This window comes from Triticum aestivum, chromosome 7A, assembly GCF_018294505.1.
Source record: "Triticum aestivum cultivar Chinese Spring chromosome 7A, IWGSC CS RefSeq v2.1, whole genome shotgun sequence".
NCBI classification, from domain to species: domain Eukaryota; kingdom Viridiplantae; phylum Streptophyta; class Magnoliopsida; order Poales; family Poaceae; genus Triticum; species Triticum aestivum.
In genome coordinates this window covers 59,384,920-59,408,522 of record NC_057812.1, presented here as the reverse complement: position 1 = coordinate 59,408,522, position 23,603 = coordinate 59,384,920, and the positions used below count along the sequence as shown (strand labels likewise).

Here is a 23,603-nt window from a genome sequence, read left to right as displayed (position 1 = left end):
CAAGTTGTTGCAAGGTACCTTTCATTCTCAATGGTAAATTCAACGAATATAGATGTAACCCGCAAAAAATAGGATGGCACCTGCTGTACGTATATGAAGTGATGTGTGTACCACTAATGATTACTTATTTTCAGATAGCACCTGCTGTGTGTGCTTACATGTGCTGTGTGTGCTTACATCTAATTTGATATGTGCAATCAGAAAAAAATCTAAACATGTGAAATTTGATATGCATTGCATTCATAGATGTAATCAGAAAAATATAAATTAAAAGCCCGTGGTGACGCACGGACAATCTACTAGTGTTGCTTAATTCAAGAGAATCGGGACAGCCTCCCATAGCCACGAGACGTGGAGTTCGGCGCCGCAGGTACTATTGCGGTGCCGCAGAGGATTCCGTAATTGATCTGCATTGCATGTCAGCCTGTGTACGTCAATGCAAGAATCTTGTCCTGCCAGATTTGTTGGTTGTACATCGCCACGCAAACACGATTTGGAGGAGATTTTGCAACCAATATCTACAGTGATTTGCATTGAATTTTCTCACCAGACGGTGGGGTCGATCAGCTTTACTTATGGCTAAGGAAAATCAAATTAGACTGGAATTCAAAATTTGTAGCTAAAAAAATACAATGAAGCGATCTAATCTTTGATGGATCGGGTGCCGCGTGCCCGGGGAGATATCTCCTTAACTTAACTGAATATACATGTAACACTGAGCCACAGAGTCAGCTCGCATACCCCAAAATGCTTCAGACCTGCCTCCATTTCTCCATCCACCTTCACGATGCTGAAGAAAGAGGGGACAGGACACCAGAGCAACCCGGTCTGATTGTCCAAGGAGATTAATGGCGAAGGGTACCTCCAGATCCATCTCCCACCATAGCTGTGCACCATGAACTTCGACCGGAAAAGAAACCTGACCACCTCTCGATCACTCACAAGCAACTAAGAAAGGACTTGAATCGGCACAAGGCAAAACACTACCCAGCCACCCTCCCCTCCAAATCACACCCAGCGAAACTGCTGGAGGAGAGGTAATGGGAAACAATGGTGAATCTCAAGACTGGTAGAGGGAAAAAAGGAGGAAGGGAGACTGAGAGCACATAGCACGAACCTAGGTAATAGTGCATCAAGCTCAGACAATTTGTCGAGACCATGCAACCCTTGAGCTAATGCGCGTCAATATTACCGACGCCATATTGACTTCATCACCAGTTGCCCTGCACCGGCAAGTTACCAACAAGACAAACCAGCAAAAGCTTCCATCGGCCAAACTACCCTCCTCAGCATACTCAATACTCCCTCCGGACAAGTTTATTAGTAAGCTCGAGTGCTAACATAGCGTACGAGTCAAAGTCCTTGTTTCAGCCTTGATCCCTTTGTCTCCCAAAATTAGTTGTGACTAGTTATAAGCTTACGGATGCATACATGACGGTAAAAGCCGGCAACCGCATGTAGTGAAAAGGTAGCATATATAGGTTGGCTAGTTAGTGGGTCTAACTAAAGCTCGGCGGATGTTCCCAATGTTTCATGGTCTAGAGGTGCTAAGCATGCCACATCAGTAAAAAATTACATGAGAAAGTAATGGAGGAGAGATAGCACTTTGGCGACCCATGAAGAAACAATTCTAATGCGCAAACCTAGGCAAAACATTGAACCAAGGATGTTCATCAATGCATGGAAGATTTTAGTTGCTAGATGATTTATTGAAGGGAGGTTAGCAAAAACAACCTAAGCACTATTGAGAACTTCAGTTACTAAACTTTTTAAAATGCTTAAAACTTCAACTAAGCAGATATACATTGGAAGAGGCCTAAAAACCCGCTTCAAGGAAGTTGTACACAGATTGGTGAGCCTCCAACCATTGTTTAATCCACCCGTAAAAAACAATTGTTTAATCCCCCTAATTCCGTCCAAATGGAGAGCAATCATTGTTTAATACCCGCTTCAAGGGAGTGTTACACAGATTGGTCAACCATGACTATGAGTGACATGCTTCAAGACCGTATTGGCCAGGGACTTCGTTTTTGAATCATACTCCTTGGCGTTCCTAAATATAAGTCTTTTTAGAGATCTCAATATGAATTACGTACGGATATATATTGACATACTTTAGAGTGTAAATTCACTCATTTTGCTTCGTATGTAGTTTATATTGAAATCTTTAAAAGGACTTCTATTTTGGAACAGAGGGAGTAGGATTTAAGAGCCATAGATGTCAGGCCAGCTGCCTACACTTTTCCTTCCAATTAAAGGTAAGTGCATCCGGACGTATAGGTGAGGGTCTATACTGGCTGACTAAAAATTACAGTGCACATGTGGCATTGAACACCAGTGGCCTAGTGAAGATATCTCTGTGCTCCATAAAAGGCAACGAAGAGCCTCTACATCAATATACAACCGATGAAATGTGGTCTTGCAAAGTTATCAGATTTTCGACCAAACTAGTTGTGAACCCGTGCAATGCATGGGCTAGTGGTTTAATTTTTTTTAAATCTTTTTAAATTGTTATGTTATAACTCGAAGGATTATCCATTTCATCCTTAGGCATCTGAATAGAATTATAATGGGAAAACAGAAGAAATAAGATCCTTTTCTGAGTGACAATTTAAATACTCTGAAATTTTGGATCCACAAAGCAATTTAATGGCATTACACATTTGCTATTCATATACCACTCCGAAATGCTTTTTTTTTCCTTTTTCAACTGTTATGCTGTATATAGTCAACGCTTTAAAAGTGCAAAAGTGCTTTCTCTTGTTTCCTGAAAACAAATGTACAACTTCATAGCAATGTTAATGCCACATTATGCACTCGCTTGAGAGTACAATTGGAGCTCGGCTCTTGAGACAGTTTATTGCATTCATAACAATGCATGTCCTGAAATAAAAGGTCATAGTAGCATTGACGTTGCATGGGAGTCTTAAAACCATGATTCTGATAAAGTTTATGATGTCAATGCACATTATTCTTCTGTTAGATCTAAGTACCCAGCGATAACGGCTTGGGCTCCCCCGGGTCATCCAACGCTAGGACGATATGGGGTCAGGAAGTATTTAAATCATTGGGTGTAGGAGCCCTACATGCAGGTCTGCTGCTTGCGTGTTTGCCTCGAGTTTTCTCCTTTAAAAGGTGTTATTATACCAAACTCATCAGCATTGCTGCCATGACGGGGTGAATTGGGCCGTTGCATGTGGTAATTGCAGCCACATTTCAGCACTGTGAGTCTGCAGGGCCGTCCATTTCGGGCTCGTTCATTGGTCACGGCGGGGTTACCGTGGGTGTGTCAAGAGCTTTGCTGCATGAATGACCATTAGACCTGCGTGTGTGTGGGGTTGTGTGCGGTAAATACTGCTCCACCATGGGTTCCTTAACCTTGCTATGTGAGGCCGGCAGTATATCTCCGTCTCTCCTCTTGTTTTACTGCCCTCCTATTCGCTCCTTGCTGTGTGTGTGGACATCAATAAAATATCTCCGCCTCCCTACTTACCTCGTCCGCGGCTCTAGACACCCCAGGTTCATCCCACTGTTGCAACCCCTCTCCTACCTCATGGTTGGCCATCTCTTGTCAGCAGTATAATGTAACTAGGACATTATGCATATAAGAAAATGACAATAAGGTATATATTGAGAACTTGAGATTACGAGAACATAGTGTGGGCACCATCACGGAGTGAACTGTACTTGCTCCACTCATCTGGCCTGAATGTGCAGAGTACATGAATATGTAGAACACCATTGCGGCAACTGACCAATCTTGAAAGCCCCACCATGCTCATCCGTGAATGGGCTAAAGAGCATGCAGTCCAAGGACACCTAAATGGTAGGAGAAACCTATTGACCAGCAACATGTTGTGCTTTCCATTTTCCAGCTGCTTCGCCTCTGCCTCGTCCAAATCCTTTTTGAAAAAGGAGCCTTCAACCCTGGTCGATGCCAAATATGCGGCTTTGATCTCAACCAAGAAATTTAGGAGGTCACAGTTTATGAGCGTACCGACAAACTTGAGAATGTTGTCTGCCACACAAATCAGTTGCATGTCACCATACGGGACACCTTCGTGGACCATCTGGACAAAGTTTTTAGACTCACATTTCTATAACTAACGCAATGCATGTTTCACACAGAAACACTCCTCAATTCCTTGTGTCTGCTATTCCCTGATATGTTTCCGCATTCCATTTATGTCCATCTCCCATCACTCAAGATTAGCTCCTCTTTTTTATTCAGTTTCCTCACATGTGAACGTAATGCACAAGTGCTCTGCTTGAGTCATGATGGAGCGGTATATATGCGCACATATACACACACCAAATGCCATGTCATTCATGGTTGAAAGTTGTTGGCACGGTACAATTTTATATTGATACCATGTAAAGGTCGAGTTCATATGTTTCGCCATCGTCCTTCTTATTTCAAGTTCAACACGATACCCTGCAGTAGCTAAGAAGCAAGGCCAAAGTAAAGATAGTAGTGCATGCATTGTGGTTGTCGTGTCACTTTCTTTAATATGAATTTTTAGAGAAATTTTCGATCTATTGATCAATCATTGCAGTGGTGAGAACACTAGAGGTAAAAAATATTTATAACCAGGTCCATGGACAACCTATACAAGTACTGAAACGAGCCGAGGGCACGCTGCCGTCAACGGCCTTCCTTCACAGGGGCCAACATTCATCTAGTAGCGGTCAGGAAATCGTCGTGCTAAGTCCTCAAAGGACAACCGCACCAGAGAAGCAACAATCGCCGATGAAGAGAGTTGTAGATTGGAAATATCATGAAGAGAGTTGTACATCAGAAAGATCAAACCTGTAACCACACAAACAAAGAAGATCAAAAAATGGATCGAAATAGATTCACCGAAGACCAGCACCGACCGAATTCTGCAAGATCCGACAAAGACACACCTCCACACATCCTCCAACGATGCTATTTGCAAAATCGAGATCCGGATCAGACGTCAGAGACATTATTCCTACTTAGGTTCATCGCCACCGCATCCCCAACCAAGATGTTGAACCTAAGAAAAACAAGAACGGGTCCCTCCCGCCAGCAGGGGCCCGAGATCCTCTGCACCTCTATGGCCCAAAGGCCGTCATAGGTGGGGTGGATCAGCGGCGGCGGCAGCAGGAAGAGGAAGAAGGCTTTTGTTGAGGAGGAAGAAAACCAACAACGTATTAATACTCTCTTTAAGATTATTGACCTGCATGTTAAGACTGATTATTTATTTCATAACTCATGTATAGAATGTGGCATTCCATTGCTCGGAAACTATATTTAATGTCTTGAGGTCTTATGTTCTCTTCTGCATAAGACAATGGAATATCAACTGCTAAAAAATTTAGGCAATAATTTCATAATTTGGTGAGAGTGTAATATATTATTCTTTATCATTCATAGATTGGATACGAACGGGAATATCAAGCAAAATTCTCACTGGTCTATCGGATGATAGGTCGACTATATAATGGGTCTGAAACACAATTTAAACACTGACTGGTATATAGCACAGCAACACGGTATGTTATCCATTTTCCGGCTCCCTTGTCTCTATCTCGTCCAAGACTATTCTGAAGAAGGAGCATTCACCTCTGGTCGATGCCAAATATGCGGCAGTGATCTTGTCCAAGAAATTTAGGAGGTCACCCTTGTTCCACCCGAAGAAGCGCTTCTACAGCAGCCCGTTTGTGAACATACCGACAAACCTGAGAATGTCGTATGTCTTACCAATCAGTTGCATGTCACCATACGGGACACCTTTGTCGACCATCTCGACAAAGCTTGTAGATTTGCCTTTCCATAACTAACTCAATGATTGTTCCTCACAGAAACGCTGCCCCTTTTCCTGGTGTCTCTTATTTCCTGGTATTTCTCCGTTCCATTTATGTCCATCTCCTATCACTCAATATTAGATACTCTTTTTTCTTCAGACTCAGATCTGAACATAATGCACAAGTACTCCAACTAGTAGAAGTGGATTCTACTGCTTGAGTCATGATGAGGCAGTATATATGCGCACATATATATATATATATATACCAAATGCCATGCCGTTCGTGGTTGGAAGTTATTGGCATGGTACAATTTTGCATTGATACCATGTAAAGCTTTAGTTGATATGTTTGGTCACCGTCCTTCTTCTTTCAAGTTCAACATGATACCGTGCAGTAGGAATGAAACGAAGCCAAAGCATATATAGTAGTGCATGCATTGTGGTTGTGGTGTCACTTTTTTTAAAGATGATTGATCTCCTTGTTGAGACTGGTTTTTTCTTTGAGAGCTCATATCTAGAATATGGCATTGCATTGCTTGAAAACTGGAGTTGTTGTCTTGAGGTTTTGTCCTCTCTTTTTACATAAGACAATGCAATTCATATTCAATACTATTAGAATTAGGTATTAATTTCCTAATTGGGTGAGACTTTCATGTATTTATCTTTGTCATTCATAGGTCAGACACGAACCGGAATATCGAGCTAAACTCTGATCGGTATACCTGATGATAGGTCTCAAACACAATTTAAGAACTATATGATGGGTTACTATTTGCGGATTGCCCATATTTACGACCTTGTTATATTTTCTTGCTAAAAGATTCAGTACTTGTTTTTATATTTTTCATTTTCTTTCTTCATTTTAGATAAGCACTTGGTGCATTGACGATGAAGGTGATGCATCCTTGAACGAGTTTTCTTATACATATTTTGTTCAGCCAACCATGCAACATAAAAGACGCACTCCATCCCAAAATAATAATAATTATTATTTCACATTTTTTAACTTTTTATGGCACCCATCTTTTTTGTCTGTGGAAGAGTTTTTTCATTATGATAAAGACATCTCCTTCTCATGAATTTGATGAATAGATCATAGCAAGTCCACAAACGATATCAAGGAGGTGTACCACATCAGCACTGTCATTGAGTTTGATGATGATTACTTCAACCAAGAAATCTTTGTGGTCCAGCCAGAGATATCGCCTTTTTTTATGCTAGTTGCACCTCGAGATCCTCAATTATCTCTAGTTACTAGATGGCTTTGTTCAAGCCAACATACTTCAGTTTGTTACATATATAGTTTTTCCATGGTTCATGGCTTTACCTACGCTTGGATTTGCTTGCTAACGATGTTATTCATTTACCGGTAATAACATTTGTAATATATACTCAATGTGGATGCCTTACTTCCTTATGATTATTTATCATGTCTCTCTACAGTGAGTCAGACCCCTTTACGAGTGGTCGTTTGAAGGCACACCTGCTCATGCATGGTTTTATGGATGTCAATACTCGGTCGATAAGTGGAGATTATGATGAAGACGTCGACTGGGCAGCCAATAACGACATGGGAACAAATGAAGAGATGAGCGATGGACCCGAAGAAGAGGGCATCGGACATGGAGGCAGAACAGGCCGGACATGGCGGAGAAGACGCGGACACGCCAAAGTCTACATCGCTACTAAGTTCAGTCGTGCAGGAACCTCATATTTGAGACGGTGGTGGGTATGTCGGCCCGATTTGTCTTGAACAGCTCCTCTGGCCGTCTATTCGTGAGTGGCACGGTTCATGGTAGTGCGGGTTGGACCTCTCCAGTGTCCTTTGTTGCTAGGGGTGGGGCACCATGGTGAGGTTTACCATAGTGGAGCATCTCTAGCCGTGGGATGCCACTGGGTCGAGCTTGATGAGGGCACTTGCTGTGCGGTTCAGTGGGAGCCGGGAGGTCTATGGTGGTCATGGCCCGCTGGCAGCACGGAATTGGAGTGGTTTTGTCACATCCCTTTTCCAATTTCAGGTCGGTGGCACGGGATGCTCACATGGCGGGATGGCTATGTCTTGGGGTTGGTGCTTAGATGGATGGATTGGGCCCGCTCCGGTTAGGCGATGGTGAGCTCGATCCGGGTGGTTCCTCCGGGCGATGAGTTTGCTCTCCTCGCGGGTTCAGTGGTCGTTGGTGCTGGTCGGCACTACATGAAGGAAATATGCCCTAGAGGCAATAATAAAGTTATTATTTATTTCCTTATATCATGATAAATGTTTATTATTCATGCTAGAATTGTATTAACCGGAAACATAATACATGTGTGAATACATAGACAAACAGAGTGTCACTAGTATGCCTCTACTTGACTAGCTCGTTGATCAAAGATGGTTAAGTTTTCTAGCCATTGACATGGGTTGTCATTTGATTAACGGGATCACATCATTAGGAGAATGATGTGATTGACTTGAACCATTCCGTTAGCTTAGCACTCGATCGTTTAGTATGTTGCTATTGCTTTCTTCATGACTTATACATGTTCATATGAGTATGAGATTATGCAACTCCCGTTTACCGGAGGAACACTTTGTGTGCTACCAAACATCACAACGTAACTGGGTGATTATAAAGGTGCTCTACAGGTGTCTCCAAAGGTACTTGTTGGGTTGGCGTATTTCGAGATTAGGATTTGTCACTCTGATTGTCGGAGAGGTATCTCTGGGCCCTCTCGGTAATACACATCACTTAAGCCTTGCGAGCATTGCAACTAATGAGTTAGTTGCGGGATGATTTATTACAGAACGAGTAAAGAGACTTGCCAGTAACGAGATTGAACTAGGTATTGAGATACCGACGATCGAATCTCGGGCAAGTAACATACCGATGACAAAGGGAACAACGTATGTTGTTATGCGGTCTAACCGATAAAGATCTTCGTAGAATATGTGGGAGCCAATATGAGCATCCAGGTTCCGCTATTGGTTATTGACCGGAGACATGTCTCGGTCATGTCTACACAGTTCTCGAACCCGTAGGGTCCGCACGCTTAATGTTTCGATGACAGTTATATTATGAGTTTATATGTTTTGATGTACCGAAGGTTGTTCGGAGTCCCGGATGTGATCATGGACATGACGAGGAGTCTCGAAATGGTCGAGACATGAAGATTGATATATTGGAAGCCTATGTTTGGATATCGAAAGTGTTCCGGGTGAAATCGGGATTTTACCGGAGTATCGGGAGGTTACCGGAACCCCCCGGGTGGCTAATGGGCCATAGTGGGCCTTAGTGGAAGAGAGGAGAGGCGGCCAGGGCAAGGGCCGCGCGCCCCTCCCCCCTAGTCCAAATAGGACAAGGAGAAGGGGGCGGCGGCCCCCTTTCCATCTTCTCGTCCACCTCTTTCCCCCTCCACTCCTAGTCCAACTAGGAAAAGGGAGGGAGTCCTACTCCCGGTGGGAGTAGGACTCCTCCTGGCGCGCCCCCTCTAGGCCGGATGCACCTCCCCCCTTGCTTCTTTATATAGGGGGGCAGGGGGCACCCTAGAGACAACAATTGATCGTTTGATCTTTTAGCCGTGTGCGGTGCCCCCCTCCACCATAGTCCACCTCAATAATACTGTAGCGGTGCTTACGCGAAGCCCTGCGTCGGTAGAACATCATCATCGTCACCACGCCGTCGTGCTGACGAAACTCTCCCTCAACACTCGGCTGGATCGGAGTTCGAGGGACGTCATCGGGCAGAACGTGTGTTGAACTCGGAGGTGCCGTTCGTTCGGTACTTGATCGGTTGGATCATGAAGACGTACGACTACATCAACCGCGTTGCGCTAACGCTTCCGCTTTCGGTCTACGAGGGTACATGGAGAACACTCTCCCCTCTCGTTGCTATGCATCGCCATGATCTTGTGTGTGCGTAGGAATTTTTTTGAAATTACTACGTTCCCCAACAGTGGCATCCGAGCCTGGTTTTATGCGTAGATGTCATATGCACGAGTAGAACACAAGTGAGTTGTGGTGATATAAGTCATACTGCTTACCAGCATGTCATACTTTGGTTCGGTGGTATTGTTGGATGAAGCGGCCCGGACCGACATTACGCGTACGCTTACGCGAGACTGGTTCTACCGACGTGCTTTGCACACAGGTGGCTGGCGGGTGTCAGTTTCTCCAATTTTAGTTGAACCGAGTGTGGCTACGCCCGGTCCTTGCGAAGGTTAAAATAGCATCAACTTGACAAACTATCGTTGTGGTTTTGATGCGTAGGTAAGAACGGTTCTTGCTAAGCCCATAGCAGCCACGTAAAATTTGCAACAACAAAGTAGAGGACGTCTAACTTGTTTTTGCAGGGCATGTTGTGATATGATATGGTCAAGACATGATGCTAAATTTTATTGTATGAGATGATCATGTTTTGTAACCGAGTTATCGGCAACTGGCAGGAGCCATATGGTTGTCGCTTTATTGTATGCAATGCAATCGCCCTGTAATGCTTTACTTTATCACTAAGAGGTAGCGATATTCGTGAGTAGGGGAGGGGTGCGGGGGGTCGGCGGCGGCGGTTGAGTAGGGGAGGGGTGCGGGGGGTCGGCGGCGGCGGTTGAGTAGGGGAATCGAGGGTGCGGGCGGTCGGCGGCGGCGGACGGTGGACCGGATCTGGCGAGGTGGGATAGCGATCGAGATGGAGGAGGATCGAGGTGGGATAGCGATCGAGATGGAGGGGGATCGAGATCGAGGTGGGATAGCGATCGAGATGGAGTGGGACCGGATCTGGCGAGGTGGGATAGTGTCCATGAAATTAAAAAATATTCATGATAGTTCAAAAAGTGCCCATGAAATACAATCGAGAAATGAAGTCTACGATTTAAATACAATCGATCTTAGCTAGCTATCTCTTCACAATCTTCTTGCCCTTCTTTTTCGCAAATGGAGTTCTTCTATGGAACGGACGTCCTTTAGGTAGGGTGGTCCTGCTTCTTCTTGTGGTGTATGCTGCTACTTCATCGTCGTCGTCATGTTCGATCCTCGGGTAGCCGTACTTGTCGAAGTCTTGCTCATTGGCTACTCCATCCATTCCGATGATCTTCCTTTTGCCTCTCCTCACGACAACACGACTCAGCTTTGGCGGGTCGGTAATGAAGAAGCATTGGTCCACTTGGGAAGCCAGTACCCATGGCTCATTTTTCGCGGTGACGTTTGCGCCCGCGGTCTTGGATTTGGCTTCGGGTATAACCATGGTGGTGAAATACCGGTCTTCTTTTATGACTGGCCCATCTGACACGGAACATCGGGACCTTCTCTCCAGCGTAGCTCAGCTCCCAGATCTCCTCGATCCTTCCGTAGTATCTGTCCTTGTCGTTACCGGTGTAGGATTCCATCGTTACCCCGGAGTTCTGATAACCATCGCTCTTCATGTCCTTGGCCTCGGTGTAGAATGTGTAGCCGTTGATATCGTACGCCTCATAGGTCATCAGGTTGTGCTCGGCGCCCTGTGACAAGGCGAATATGAGTTGTTCTTCCGCGGAAGAATCCTCATGTAAAGGGTACGACAGAAGCTTCTGCTTGAACCAACGCGTGAAACATGAGTTGTGCTCTTTGAGTATATCTCCGTCCGTCCTCTGTTGGCCTCGGTCATTGTACGTCTTCTTAATAAAGGTTTTGTGCTGTACCACCCCCATGGACGACTTCGTAGTCATCTTCATCACCTTGCCACCGATAGCCATCCATGAAACCACGCAAGAGCAGGTGGTCCCGCACCTGCCCGGAATCCGGGTCCGCAATAAGGCTCTTCAGCTTGCATCTTCGACACGGACATCTTATCTCCGTCTCGTTCTTTTGAAGCATCTCGGCCTTCGCGGACCTCAAAAACCTATTCACGATGCCTTCGGTCATCGTGCGGACCATGGTCGCCTGTGGGGTAGAGCAAAACGATATTTTAGAACCAAACAAAAATTTGGCATGACTTTCCCTAAAAATAGGACCAAAAAGAATGCTTAATGCCAAAATTCTCGCCGAAATGGAAATGAATCAACATTTCGGCAAAATATTGGCAACTATCGCATTTCAAATACCGGTACACCTCCAAACACAAACACATTTGCAACACCACAAACATATGCAACACCACGAACATACATAGATCTAGCTAGGCCGTAAAAAGTGCATGTGCACATTGTTGTAGGGAGAACAACATAAATATAGCTTTCCCCCTTACTTACCTATTAAAACAAGGTAATTTAACCACTTAATTTGAATGAATCTATGGTGGAAATGAGGTGAAAAAGAGGAGGCACCCGAGACAAGGAGGAGGTGGAGAGAATGAAGTGGGGAGAAAGTGAGTGTGGGTAGGAGAGGGCTGTCCAAAATATCTTGTTGCTGCCCACTTACTAATGGCGCACCAGCACTAAATGCGCCATTAGTAATCCAGGTAACTAATGGCGCACCTTCTGGCGGTGCGCCATTAGTAGTTTTGCAAAAAAAAAATTACTAATGGCGCACTGATCCGCAGTGCGCCATTACTAGATTAAACTACTAATGGCGCACTTTATCCTGATGCGCCATTAGTATGTTTGGACAGGCGCACTAGTTTAAAAAAAATTAATACTAATGGCGCACCCTTTGCACCGTTTGCCATTAGTAGTTACAACTACTAATGGCGCACTACGTCCGGATGCGCCATTAGTTTGTTTGGACAGGCGCACTAGTTCAAAAAAAATTGGTACTAATGGCGCACCCTTTTCCCGGTGCGCCATTAGTAGTTACAAGTACTAATGGCGCACTTTATCTGGATGCGCCATTAGTATGTTTGGACAGGCGCGCTAGTTCAAAAAAAAATTGATACTAATGGCGCACTCTTTGCCTGGTGCGCCATTAGTAGTTTCAACTCTAATGGCGTATCAGAAGGTGGTGCGCCATTAGTATATACTAATGGCGCACCTACTCTCTGGTGCGCCATTAGTGTCAATCCCATCTATAGCCCTTTTTCTAGTAGTGACGGTCCAAGCCTCAAGGCTCCAGAAAATTTACCATATGAGAGGACCGACGAGGAAAACGCAAAAATTTGTGCTGCCGAAGTGCATGAACATTTTGCACGGAAACCTCCACCTCCGAAGGAAACGTTAGATCCGGTGAAAGTGAAGCGCACTCTGGATGCCCTTTAGCGACTACCATCGCCTCCGCCGCAATCCAACTATGAGCGCATTATTGAAAGAACATATAAGGAAGCGCAGCGGTCGGGAAGTACTTCTAGTGATGCAAGATTAGCACAACGAAGAAGTGGGAAAACAATTCCCCAGCTCGGCGAACAAGCGAAGCAACCCCCCCCCCCCCCCCCGCTCAGGGTGTCTAGCGATATCATCGCTAATCATCCGTGGCTAGTGCCCGGTACCAATCCTTCTGATTACCTGAGCGATGATGTGAAGTTTGAAATAATGGAGGTGGACATCTTCAGATACGAGTACGGGAAGCCTCTCGTCAAACCTGATCATCCTCCTCTAACAACAATGATGTGAAGATTGCATGAATGGTACATGGATACATGCAGCAAGTCTGGGAAGGATACTTTGATGCTGGGAATTAAATAGGAGCACGACCTCGTTGGAACTGAGGTGTTGCCTGTTCAATGTGTGGAGTTATTCCAGTTATACAATCAAGACACCCTCGACAAACAACTCATGACTTGCTACTGTCTGTAAGTATTACTTCTGTAATTAAGTCTCTATAGCTCAGCTCTTTCATTGCATGTATATATAACTACCCTCACTGTAATATACAGATTGAAGATCGTCGAATGCAAAAAAGCACAAATCTATGACATTGGGTTCATTAACCCAAATACCATAAATGAATGGTCGGTTAAAAACAGAGTCGGAGATACTGAGGACAACTTGCGACAATCGTTACTTTAAAATCAAAACAAAGGGAAAATACTCTTTCCTTGCAACTTCAAGTGAGCGTTACTGTCTTGTGCATATTCCCTTTCACTTACTCGAGGTTATAGTAATGTATTTGATGAGTTATGCATGCGTGCGCAGCTTCCACTTTATTCTGCTAGAGATTAAGCTTGACCGGGGAGTAGTAACTATCTTAGACTCGAGACGAAAAGTTCCCCAGGACTATGCGGACAAGACTGCAATGCTCCATAAGCAAGTTCAATCGGTGATTATCGCGATCGGCAACTTTGTTCATTTCCTAATATCAAGTAATTATTTTCTTTGTCCAACAGTATTTGGAAAGAGTTTTCCGGAATAGTTCCGGGACTGCCGAGGGAACTGCGATTTACACACCCGAAAATAAGTAGTACTAGCTAGTTCCGCGCATCTCCCATTTATTATAGTTTCATCAATACCATTTATTATTCTTGATTATCAGTTTGATTGAACTCTATTTCTCGTAAAGGTCTTGTGGCAGGAAGGCGGGAATAATTTATGTGGATACTACGTTTGCGAGTTCATCTACACCGCGACCTCTCAGCAGGGCTACTCTGCAAAACAATATGAAGTACGTAAACAATAATATTCACAATTTTATTTTATTACCATCGTTTGTGTTGAGTTTCATTCATATATATGTATTGACCCCCTTCTTTAAATTAGATGTCGCAGATGCGGGATGAATTCCTACCACATGATCGCATCGAGCGATTCAAGAGGAATTGGCGGGATTCTTTCTTGAAAACGTCATAAATGAGAAGGGAGAATATCATGTGGAAATTGATTTTAGTTGTTAGGGATTGTAAGAGATGTTATATTGTATATATGTAGTAGCATCGGATCAATATACGAAAACTTGTTGTTCGACCAATCTCTCGGATAAAGAGAGGTCACTTCTCTCTGTATATGTTCATGACGATCTTGTGTAATTAATTGTTCCTTCATTTGGTTACTAGCTAGCATGCCGAGTTCTCTCTATATGTATAGTAGCTAGCGTCGACAAAGCACGGAGAAAGAGAGTTCACTTCTCTCTATTAATTAGCTAGCTAACACAATATGAAACCCCTAAATTAATCCTCCAAAAGACCTAACCCCCCCCCCTTAAAAAAAACCCCAGCTACTTCCAGCTGCTGACGCGAGGCCACCTTTTGGTACCGGTTGGTGTTACCATCCGGGACTAAAGGTCCTCCTGCATGGGCGCCCCGCAGTGGCCACGTGGAGCCTCTTCTGTCCCGGTTCATAAGCGAACCGGGACTAAAGGTTTTAGGCTTTAGTCCCGGTTCCAGAACCGGGACTAAAGGCCCTCTGGAACAGGGACTAGTTCCCTGTTTTCTACTAGTGTATGCTCATGCTCGTACCTTTTTCTCTCGTATGAAAATAAACATATCATAATTCATTATTCTTCTAGGGTTGCTCGTGCACTGTAATTGGTCCGAACCTTGTCCATGCATTGCTACTGTCACATGGTTGTAAAAAGCAAATATAGATTTCTATGAGCTCCCGTAGAGACCAACTTTATTTCAAGCAAAGTATTGTAACCAATATTATTGAAGTTTTACAACTTGAGTCATCCGCAATGGACTAAGAACACTGCTAGGAAACCTTCTTCGGGACTAAAACCCAACCACACCCTACTCTATCGCATTATGGCCAAGTGTACACTCCACATGTAAGAATGAACCATTTCTAGACTAACTGCTTGTGAGTTGTAAGCCGGATGCTATTCATAGTAGATACCGCGTGCTCCCTGTGCCGAGAGCATTTTTGCCACACTCGGCTTATAGATGGCCATAAACCGAGTCCTCTGTATTGGCCGAGTTTTTTTTCTAGACTCGGCTTAGAGGAACATAAGCCAGTACCCGAAAAAAAAGTTCACGGCTTATAGACTAAAACACGGAAAGCAAGATTTTCCTCTAGTGAAGGTAGTTACGGGCTTACTGATGCATGCATACAAGACGATAAAACTGGGCAGCCGCATGCCAAGAAATGGTAGCACATGTCAATTGGCTGATTTAGTAGGTCTAACTAATACTCCGTGGATTTAATGTCGTGTCATGGACACGCAGGCAGGAGGGTATGGCCCTTCCTAGTGTTTCATAGTGTATAGGTTTTAAGCATGCCACATAAGTAAAAAAAATATAATATTACAAAGCAATTAAGAATGAGAGAGCACTTTGGCAACCGTTGAAGAAACAATGCCAAATGCGTAAACATAGGAAAAACAGTTAAATGAAGGATGCTCAATAATGCATGGAAAAAGCATAGACATGAAAAATTAAGCACCATTGGGTACTTTAGTTGGTAAACTCTTCAATGTGCTTAAACTTCATCTGGCCACATGAACGTTGGAAGAGGCTTAAATATACGTTTGAAGGGAGTAGTACACACATTGGTGAGTCTTTAAATTACGAACCATTAATTTTTAAACAATTGTTTAATCTCCCTGCTTCCGACCAAACGGAGCTCAATCGGAATCTCCCGATTTTGAAGGAAAGGAGAACGTTGACTATGAGTGACATGCGACAAGACCTTATTGGCCGGTGACTTTGTTTTCGAATAATTTGATTTATGACGAACACATATCAGGCCAGCTGCCTGCACTTTTCCTTCCAATTAAAGGTAAGCGCATCTGGACGTATCGGTGAGGGTCTACACCGGCTGACGGAAAATTAAAGTGCACATGTTAGTGGCATTGGACACTAGCGGCCCAGAATATATCTTTGTGCTCCATAAAAAGCAACGAAGAGCCTCTACATCAATATAGAGCCAATATACAGCCGATGAAATGTGGTCTTGCAAAGTTATCAGATTTTCGAATGTAGGAGTATATTTGTGCCACAATTTTCGATCGTCTACACACATACAAAAGAGTCCAAGCAAGACCAGTTCAATCTAGGGTTAGGAGGCATCGGAAATAAAACTACATGTCTGGTATGTCCTACAAGTCGTCCATAACTGGATATCAGCGCTCCTACAATGGCATTCACTAGGGAATAATTTTTTTATTACCAAGGTAGAAGATATCAGTGTGCTCACGAGACGCCTCCAGGACCGGTAGTGCGTCCTCGCATTAAGTGTCATTGCAAGTCCTCCCAACCTGCAATCGGATGTGATCTGCAGCCATGGCCGGCCAAAGGCTACACCTGCAGGTCTCGTGCGTCGTTCTATCCCGCCCTGATTCTGTCTGTTGGAAGGACCCCTGCAATGTTGGGAATAACAGTGTATGATACGGTGGCCTTATCCAGTCTCGACTTAGAAACATTCGCTGAGTAAGATTAGTGTATGCACGTTTAGGTGCTTTATACACTCGTGTAACTCCATTAATCCATCAACCATTTCAGAAGAAACAAAGCACCACACACGTCATGAGAGCGTGTTGCCATCACTCTGTGTCTTATGTCTCGCGTGCATCTGCATCGGGCGGAATAAGTCAATCTGGCTAAGATTGGATTATCTAGCAAGCTTCTCACACAGGGTGTCCATGGTGCAGGCAACCAAAAAAAGCTTCACACCAAGTTTTTCCCGGCCACCCTGGTGTTTTTTTTTCTCTGGCTCGGTGTATCCCTCCCCCCCCCCCCCCCGCCCTTCGTCTCGCTCCTCTGGCGGCCTGGGGGAAACCCTAGCAGATGCCGCCACCCCCTTCCTCCCTTCCCATCACCTCAATACAACTGGAGGAGCCACCGGTGAAGCTTGCGCCCGCTCTAGGGAAGGTGGTGGCTGGGGATTCGTTCCTCTCGTGGAGTGTGTTGACGATCAAAAATGGCTTGATCGCAGAGAGTGGCTTGAAGCTATAACAAGACGAAGTCAAATTTATGATTGGAATTCACCATTGGATGGACTTCTTGCAGATGATCCACATAGAAATTAAGATGGTCCAAACGGAGCTTGCCGCAGAAGTTGCGACAAATTCAAAGATTCACGTGTTGACACAAGAATATCGCATGCTAGAAAACGCAATTTAGATGACTTCAAATGAAAAAGTGTTAAATATGAAAATTCTTCGTCTCGTCTAGATGAACAATTTCACTCTTTTAATTATCTCTATCAAATGTTGTATGCAAAAGCTATATGGATTCCCTCAAGACCCTACAAAACCAAAAAAAATATGGATCCCCTAGAAAAAGTTTATATGGAGTATCCAGAGCAAAGTAGCAAACACGTATTTTGGTTGGCTTTTGCTGTTCGATCGGCGTGCTAAATCTAGCGAGCATGGCGATGACTGGTGACGCACACGTCTCAGCTTGCCAGGGAAATTATCGGCTGGTGCCGCCGGCATGATCGAAGCTGATCTCTACTCCTAAACTCCCACTAGTAAGCATGCACGTGCAACACACGTCTCTCAAATATAAAAAAGTTATATTAATTTTATTTATGTTTAATCAAGTAAATGTGTTCGTGCGTTGCAACAGGAAAAACAAAATTCTTGCGTTCCCTCGCGACTAATATGTGTTCTACTTATCCTCTTTCAAAGCTCGCACTCTCATGAGTTGTATTCACCTGGTCACCTCGTCATCAGGTACGCGGACACATGCTTGGGGTTGTCACGGTCAAACATGTACTTTATGAACTCTGCCTCCTTCCCAGCTCTTGTCGTGTGGCCGACATGCGTGCTCAAAGCAAAACTCGGTTATATGATGAAGTTGAATTCACTAAAGAAATTTTTAAAAATAATAATTAAAAGGGTAACAAAATATGTTTTTTAGTGTAAACAGGAATGGTTGGGAGGATTTTCAAGGAGTCATGAACCAGAGTCAGAGAAACTCTCATAGGTCCCCTAAAACATTTCCCATCAATCAACGCATAGGGACTCACCTATAAAGATCCTCACTTACAATTTGTTTAACTCCAGCAGACCTCTAAACCTCAACCCCTACATTTCAATGTCCTATATTTTATTAATTTTATGGAAATATCATACATTCATCATTGTAGTACCTTGCATTTCATTTGAATGAACATTGGTACAATACAGAACTAACACATGAAACAGACAACCAAATAAAACTTAGTAATTCGAAGGCATCTCCGCTCATGCCAAGGAAAATCCCACTCATCGTGTATCGCGTTGCGGAACACATCCAATAGTTATTAATTATTACACTTAATAGTGAAAATACATCTCCGTTAAGTAAAAAAGGAACACAAATCAGAACAATTGAATTACCGTGGACCTACACGGCCGGTAAGGGCACTCTCAAATCATCTCAAACACATATGATTCTCCAAATTTACATGGATTAAACTCCAGTGCATATAGCCAGAATCATTTGTCCTCCGCATGGCAAAATCTACGAGATCACAAATCATAAAATTGCGAAGTTTATGTTGCCATCTTGTATCCATAATATTGTTATCCCATATTTTGTCATGGCCGATGACCCACATCTGTGGAGTAATAAAACCGATGCCAGTGCATGATCTTGCTTTCATAGTGTAATATGCTGTTCTAGTGAAAGCAAGTAGGAGTGGATAACTGCACCCGAGTCTACCTTCAGTTCTGCCCCTGAACTCCCTGCTTATGTACAGAGCATGCTGATGTCTCACACCCCTGCAGTTGAAAACTTAAAACAGTATAAACATGCATGTGCAACACATGTCTTACAAATATAAATGTTGATAATCACGATAGATGCTAATAAGTACTATATTATTGGATGTTGTATGTTTTTGCTAAATTTTTAAACATTTTGTTAACTACAATAACAATCAAGCAGACAATATGGTATTTTACTTCAAGAGTTCACACACGTATAGTTTTTGTATGTCAAGAACACAGAGATACTGAGTGCTGATGACCTGATGTGTAGATGAATTTAACCCATTTGCCAGCTAAAATGTAACACACCACATTAAAGTAGTACTACTATCTAAAATAATATATCACATGCACTAAAGTATTAGAAATATCTTTCAACAAGTATCTTCAAATAAATTGAGGTAGATACATGTGGAAACCCTACCGTTGCAAGGTTCAAATCATCAAATATCATCTATTCCCAACACATGGATAAATTCGGGCAGTCCATTTGTAGTTGGTTGGCTGTCTGGCCCTTTGCAATACAGTATTAGTTAGCTCCAACCAAATAAATTGTTCTTAAGCTCTGCAAAGACACCTCTTATGTAGCATTCAAGGGAATAAATCAATCAAAAATAACAGATATACGGGTATAGAAGCGAGCAGGAATTTGGAGGATCACGGCACTCTCATGCTCTACTGCTTGCTCTTCAAAGAGAACAAGTCATTGAAGAGCACCACACGCCGAACACTTTTTATCAAGTACCTCGTGGGAAATAGCAACAACAATAAATCGTGAAAAATTAACCGTGTGTAACGCACGTCTCAAGCGCTAACCCAGGGAGATTCACATGGTATAAAAATAAAGCAACTGTTGAAAAAAATATGTACTCAATGTTGTGATGCCATTCAAATAGTATTTTCAAAACAAAGTCACCATTGTGGTCATGATGCTGCATAGAGCAACACCCTGGATCCCTCACGGGCCTATATGGCCGGAGACCTTGGTGGGCGTGTATCCCGGCAACGCCATCTGCGGCCTGATGACTACGACAAAGAATTTGCTCCAGAAGTATAGCTAGCAGTTACTGTATTGTTGGTACGTGACTACTCCGCCACCCCGTCCACTGTTGAGGCTCTTTTGATAGCAGGTGTTGGCCCTAGCTGTGTTAGTGAAAACTAAAGTGATTTTTGAATTTTCAGGTTTAGAGAAATAGGCAGTGCCTAGCTGGCCAGACATCTGAACCTCTCTATATGCAAATTGGAGCGCACAAACCAAGTGAGTTAGCTTCTAAAAAAGAATGAAGACAAAGAGGTTGGTCGGGATACAAGCTCGCCAATGTAGGATTCAGTCAATGCCAAGCACGTGCCAAGCAAGGGTCAATGCCATCAAATAATTTGTGGATGATTCTGTCAATACCATGCAAGGATCGTTTTGAGTGACGTCGGCATCTCACTTTTCCAATGACCCCCGGCTCCCGGCATCGCCGCTGTGCAATCCAGCCGGCAACAGACAAACAAGCAACACACACACACGCCAGCAGAGAAATCATGCCATACCTCCTGGAACTGGAACCACATTTTGATTTTATGTATGAATCGAAAGATTATTCATGCCCATAGAAAATTGAGTTTTCTCAATATTTATGTTCAAGCAGTCAAAGAAGTAACAAGCGTGCACTGCAGATGTTTCAGTGAATGGAAGAGGAGATAAGATGAGAATAAAGTGTTGATGATTCAGTGTTAAACAACCAGTCCATCCATTGGATAGTTTCACTGAGCATTCGAATTTGATAATGAGAAAGAAGTACCTGATTATTTATAGCAGATGTCCACCTGGGAGTCTTTTTTATGAGGTTAACATCAGTACAAGAAACACTTGCAAGTTGTTAAACCAAAGACATTGTGTTAGAATATAACTTGGAAGTAATAATCAGAATATCCTGAATATAATTCAGCTTGCACTTCCATGAATCAATCAGAGATAAAGTTGATCTTTATTTGACATTCAATCAAATTAAATTTGAAGCAAGGTAGAAAGATGCAAGTCACGGCAGGGACAAAAACTATCAATTGATGAATTACCTACTCAAGGGTGTGGTGACTGCAGCCTCGTGCAGCATGGAGTGACGGGAACGCACAGAGGAGATGCAAGTGACGACACTTGTGCATGGCTGCGTGCGGCAAATACCTCGGTGGGAAAGCAGTGGCCATGATGAAATTCTTGACAACACCCTGTAATCAGGAATATAAATGTTGATATAACCTTAAAATTTAGGACTGCTTGATGACTATAAACCTGACAGTAAAAATGTGCATCGCTGAAAAATGACAAATGAAGTTCAGAACGACGGGTAGATGACAATAAATTTCAGAATCTAAAATGGTGATCCACGACATACTCTTGGTTACATCAATTTGAGAAGCACTGGAAGAAAAGTTGAAGCATCACATCACTGAGGAAATACCGTAAAGAAAACAAATCTGAGATGGAAGACCTCCGGCGCGACGGCCTCATGACTGAAGCTTCTTGGCGTGTCCTCTAGCTGCGGATTGGGGAGATGGCGGATACGACACGGGGACGGCGGGGAGGGCCGGCGAGGGCCACTGGGAGGGCGCTGGCATGTCCCCTGACAACAGATTGAGGAGACGACGGGCACGGCGCGGGGCCGGCGGGGAGGGCCGACGAGCGCCACCGGCAAGGCGCTGGTGCAGCCGACCGGGCAACGGGGTGGGCACTCTTGGGGCTGGCGGAGGAGGAAGGGAGTGGTAGCTTCACATGGGTAAGAGAGGCAGGCGGCGGGGAGCACCGGTTCTTTTGGGCAGGCGGCGTAGCGAGTACAACCACGGCCGCGGGGATGCGCCCCGATCCAACTCCGCGCGCTAGGCGGCCGCCGGAGCCCGCTCGCCGGCGAGCACCTCCTTAGCAGCCACCAGGCCTTACTTCTCCTCCCCACCGGATTTCCCGAGCGAACCCCACCTTTCGTTTTCTTTTTCTCTCCGGTCTAGGCACGCATCAAAAACCAGGAAAACAAGGCCGCTTCTACTGCTCCTCCGACCCTCGTACCAACAGTCCAACACAAGATCTGGATGATCGTTTAGGGCAAAAAACACGCAGGCACGATCTGTTGCACTGCCGCCGCCAGCCCTGTGGTCCTCTCCCCCATCCCTCCTCTACTACATGCTCCTCATGTTTCCGTCAGCCAGGTCCCCTCCATGGCGTGGTCCATCTCAGCCGCGACGGTGATGCCCATCGACCAATAGCAGCCCCATGAATCGCCGCCGGCTCGAAGCAGGGTGAGTGGCAAACCCTATCTAGGGTTTTGTCCTTCCCCTCCCCTACCTATGGGTTCCTTCTCAGATGAGATAGGGCCGGTCTTGCCTCCCTCCTCCCATGGTGTGGTCGCTCCATGCAGGCACATGAACCCTAAGAGTGGTCGCTGGCCACAGTTCTTTGGCTCCACCACCGCTCATCCCCGTCGTCGCCACTCGCCTGCCCCAGCAGGCCTCAGGTCTAAGACGCACCGTCCCGTTACACTACCAGCCGAGGCGACTCCTCTGCACGCGTGGCCCTAAGAGCATCTCCAACAGCCGCGCTTCACGCCGCGCGCTAAAAACTAGTTTGCCGCGCGCCATTCTCCTGGTTTTGTGCGGCCGCCGACGCTGGTTTCAACAGCCGCGCTAAAATGCAGTGCACACGCGCGCCGCTCCAGCAGCGCGCAAAAAAAGCAGCGCGCGCGACTCGCCGTGGCATTGTATATATGGCATTTTGCACACAAAATGAATTTGAAACATTCAAAATGCAATAAACATGACATATAAAATTTCACACAAACAAGTTGATGAATAAAAGTTCATGCCCACAAGGCCATCCAACCAAGTTCAAGACACAAACAAGAGACATATCAATCCTCGTCCTTGTCTTCATCCTCATCTTCCGAAGACGATTCTTCCGCCTCCGAAGATGAATCTTCCTCCCTCTCCTCACCGCGCACCGCATCACGTGAAGCTCCGGCGGTGTTGGCAAGATCTTCAACGGCATCTTCATGGGAATGTGTGTGAGGAGGCACATCAAAAGACATTTCGCCCATGGCGGCCGGAGGTGCACCCGTGCCTCCCATGAGAGAAGTAAAACTCATGCCTCCCATGGCGGCCATAGCATCGGGGGGTGCTCCAAAGCCACCCATGCTTCCCATGGCACCTAAATCGCCCACGGTACCTCCGAAGCCACCCATGCCACCCATGGCGCCAAGGCCACCGCCACCCATGGCGCCGAGGCCACCACCACCCATAGCGCCAAGGCCACCGCCACCCATTGCACGAATCATGGCTCTTTTTTGATCAAGACTTCTTCACGGGAAAGGCCGACAAACTCCTTTTGTGCCTCATTGAGGTTAGATGCG

The 23,603-nt window shown here is 44.8% G+C and overlaps 1 protein-coding gene across 2 annotated transcripts; it reads right to left on the bottom strand.

The window, feature by feature from the left end:
- Positions 1–19,039: 19,039 nt before the first annotated feature.
- On the bottom strand, positions 19,040–22,149 carry LOC123154076 (uncharacterized). 2 transcript variants are annotated; one of them, XM_044572875.1, is made up of 4 exons: positions 21,669–22,149; positions 21,286–21,435; positions 21,012–21,078; positions 19,040–19,233 (listed from the first exon to the last, which is right to left on the bottom strand). In XM_044572875.1, exons 1-4 carry the CDS (start codon positions 21,716–21,718, stop codon positions 19,177–19,179), a joined length of 324 nt encoding a protein of 107 aa, XP_044428810.1. In that variant the 5' UTR covers positions 21,719–22,149; the 3' UTR covers positions 19,040–19,176. The 2 variants fall into 2 exon arrangements, with proteins under 2 accessions (XP_044428810.1, XP_044428811.1); XM_044572876.1 differs by lacking the exon at positions 19,040–19,233 and adding an exon at positions 19,689–19,786.
- Positions 22,150–23,603: the final 1,454 nt, after the last annotated feature.

Coding starts and splice junctions, on each gene's coding strand:
- LOC123154076 (XM_044572875.1), bottom strand. CDS start 21,718: ATGAGGCCGTCGCGCCGGAGGTCTTCCATCTCAGATTTGTTTTCTTTA. Junction 21,079..21,285: donor GTCACCACACCCTTGAGTAG/GTAATTCATCAA, acceptor ACAACTTGCAAG/TGTTTCTTGTACTGATGTTA. Junction 19,234..21,011: donor CATCTGCTATAAATAATCAG/GTACTTCTTTCT, acceptor TTTCAACTGCAG/GGGTGTGAGACATCAGCATG.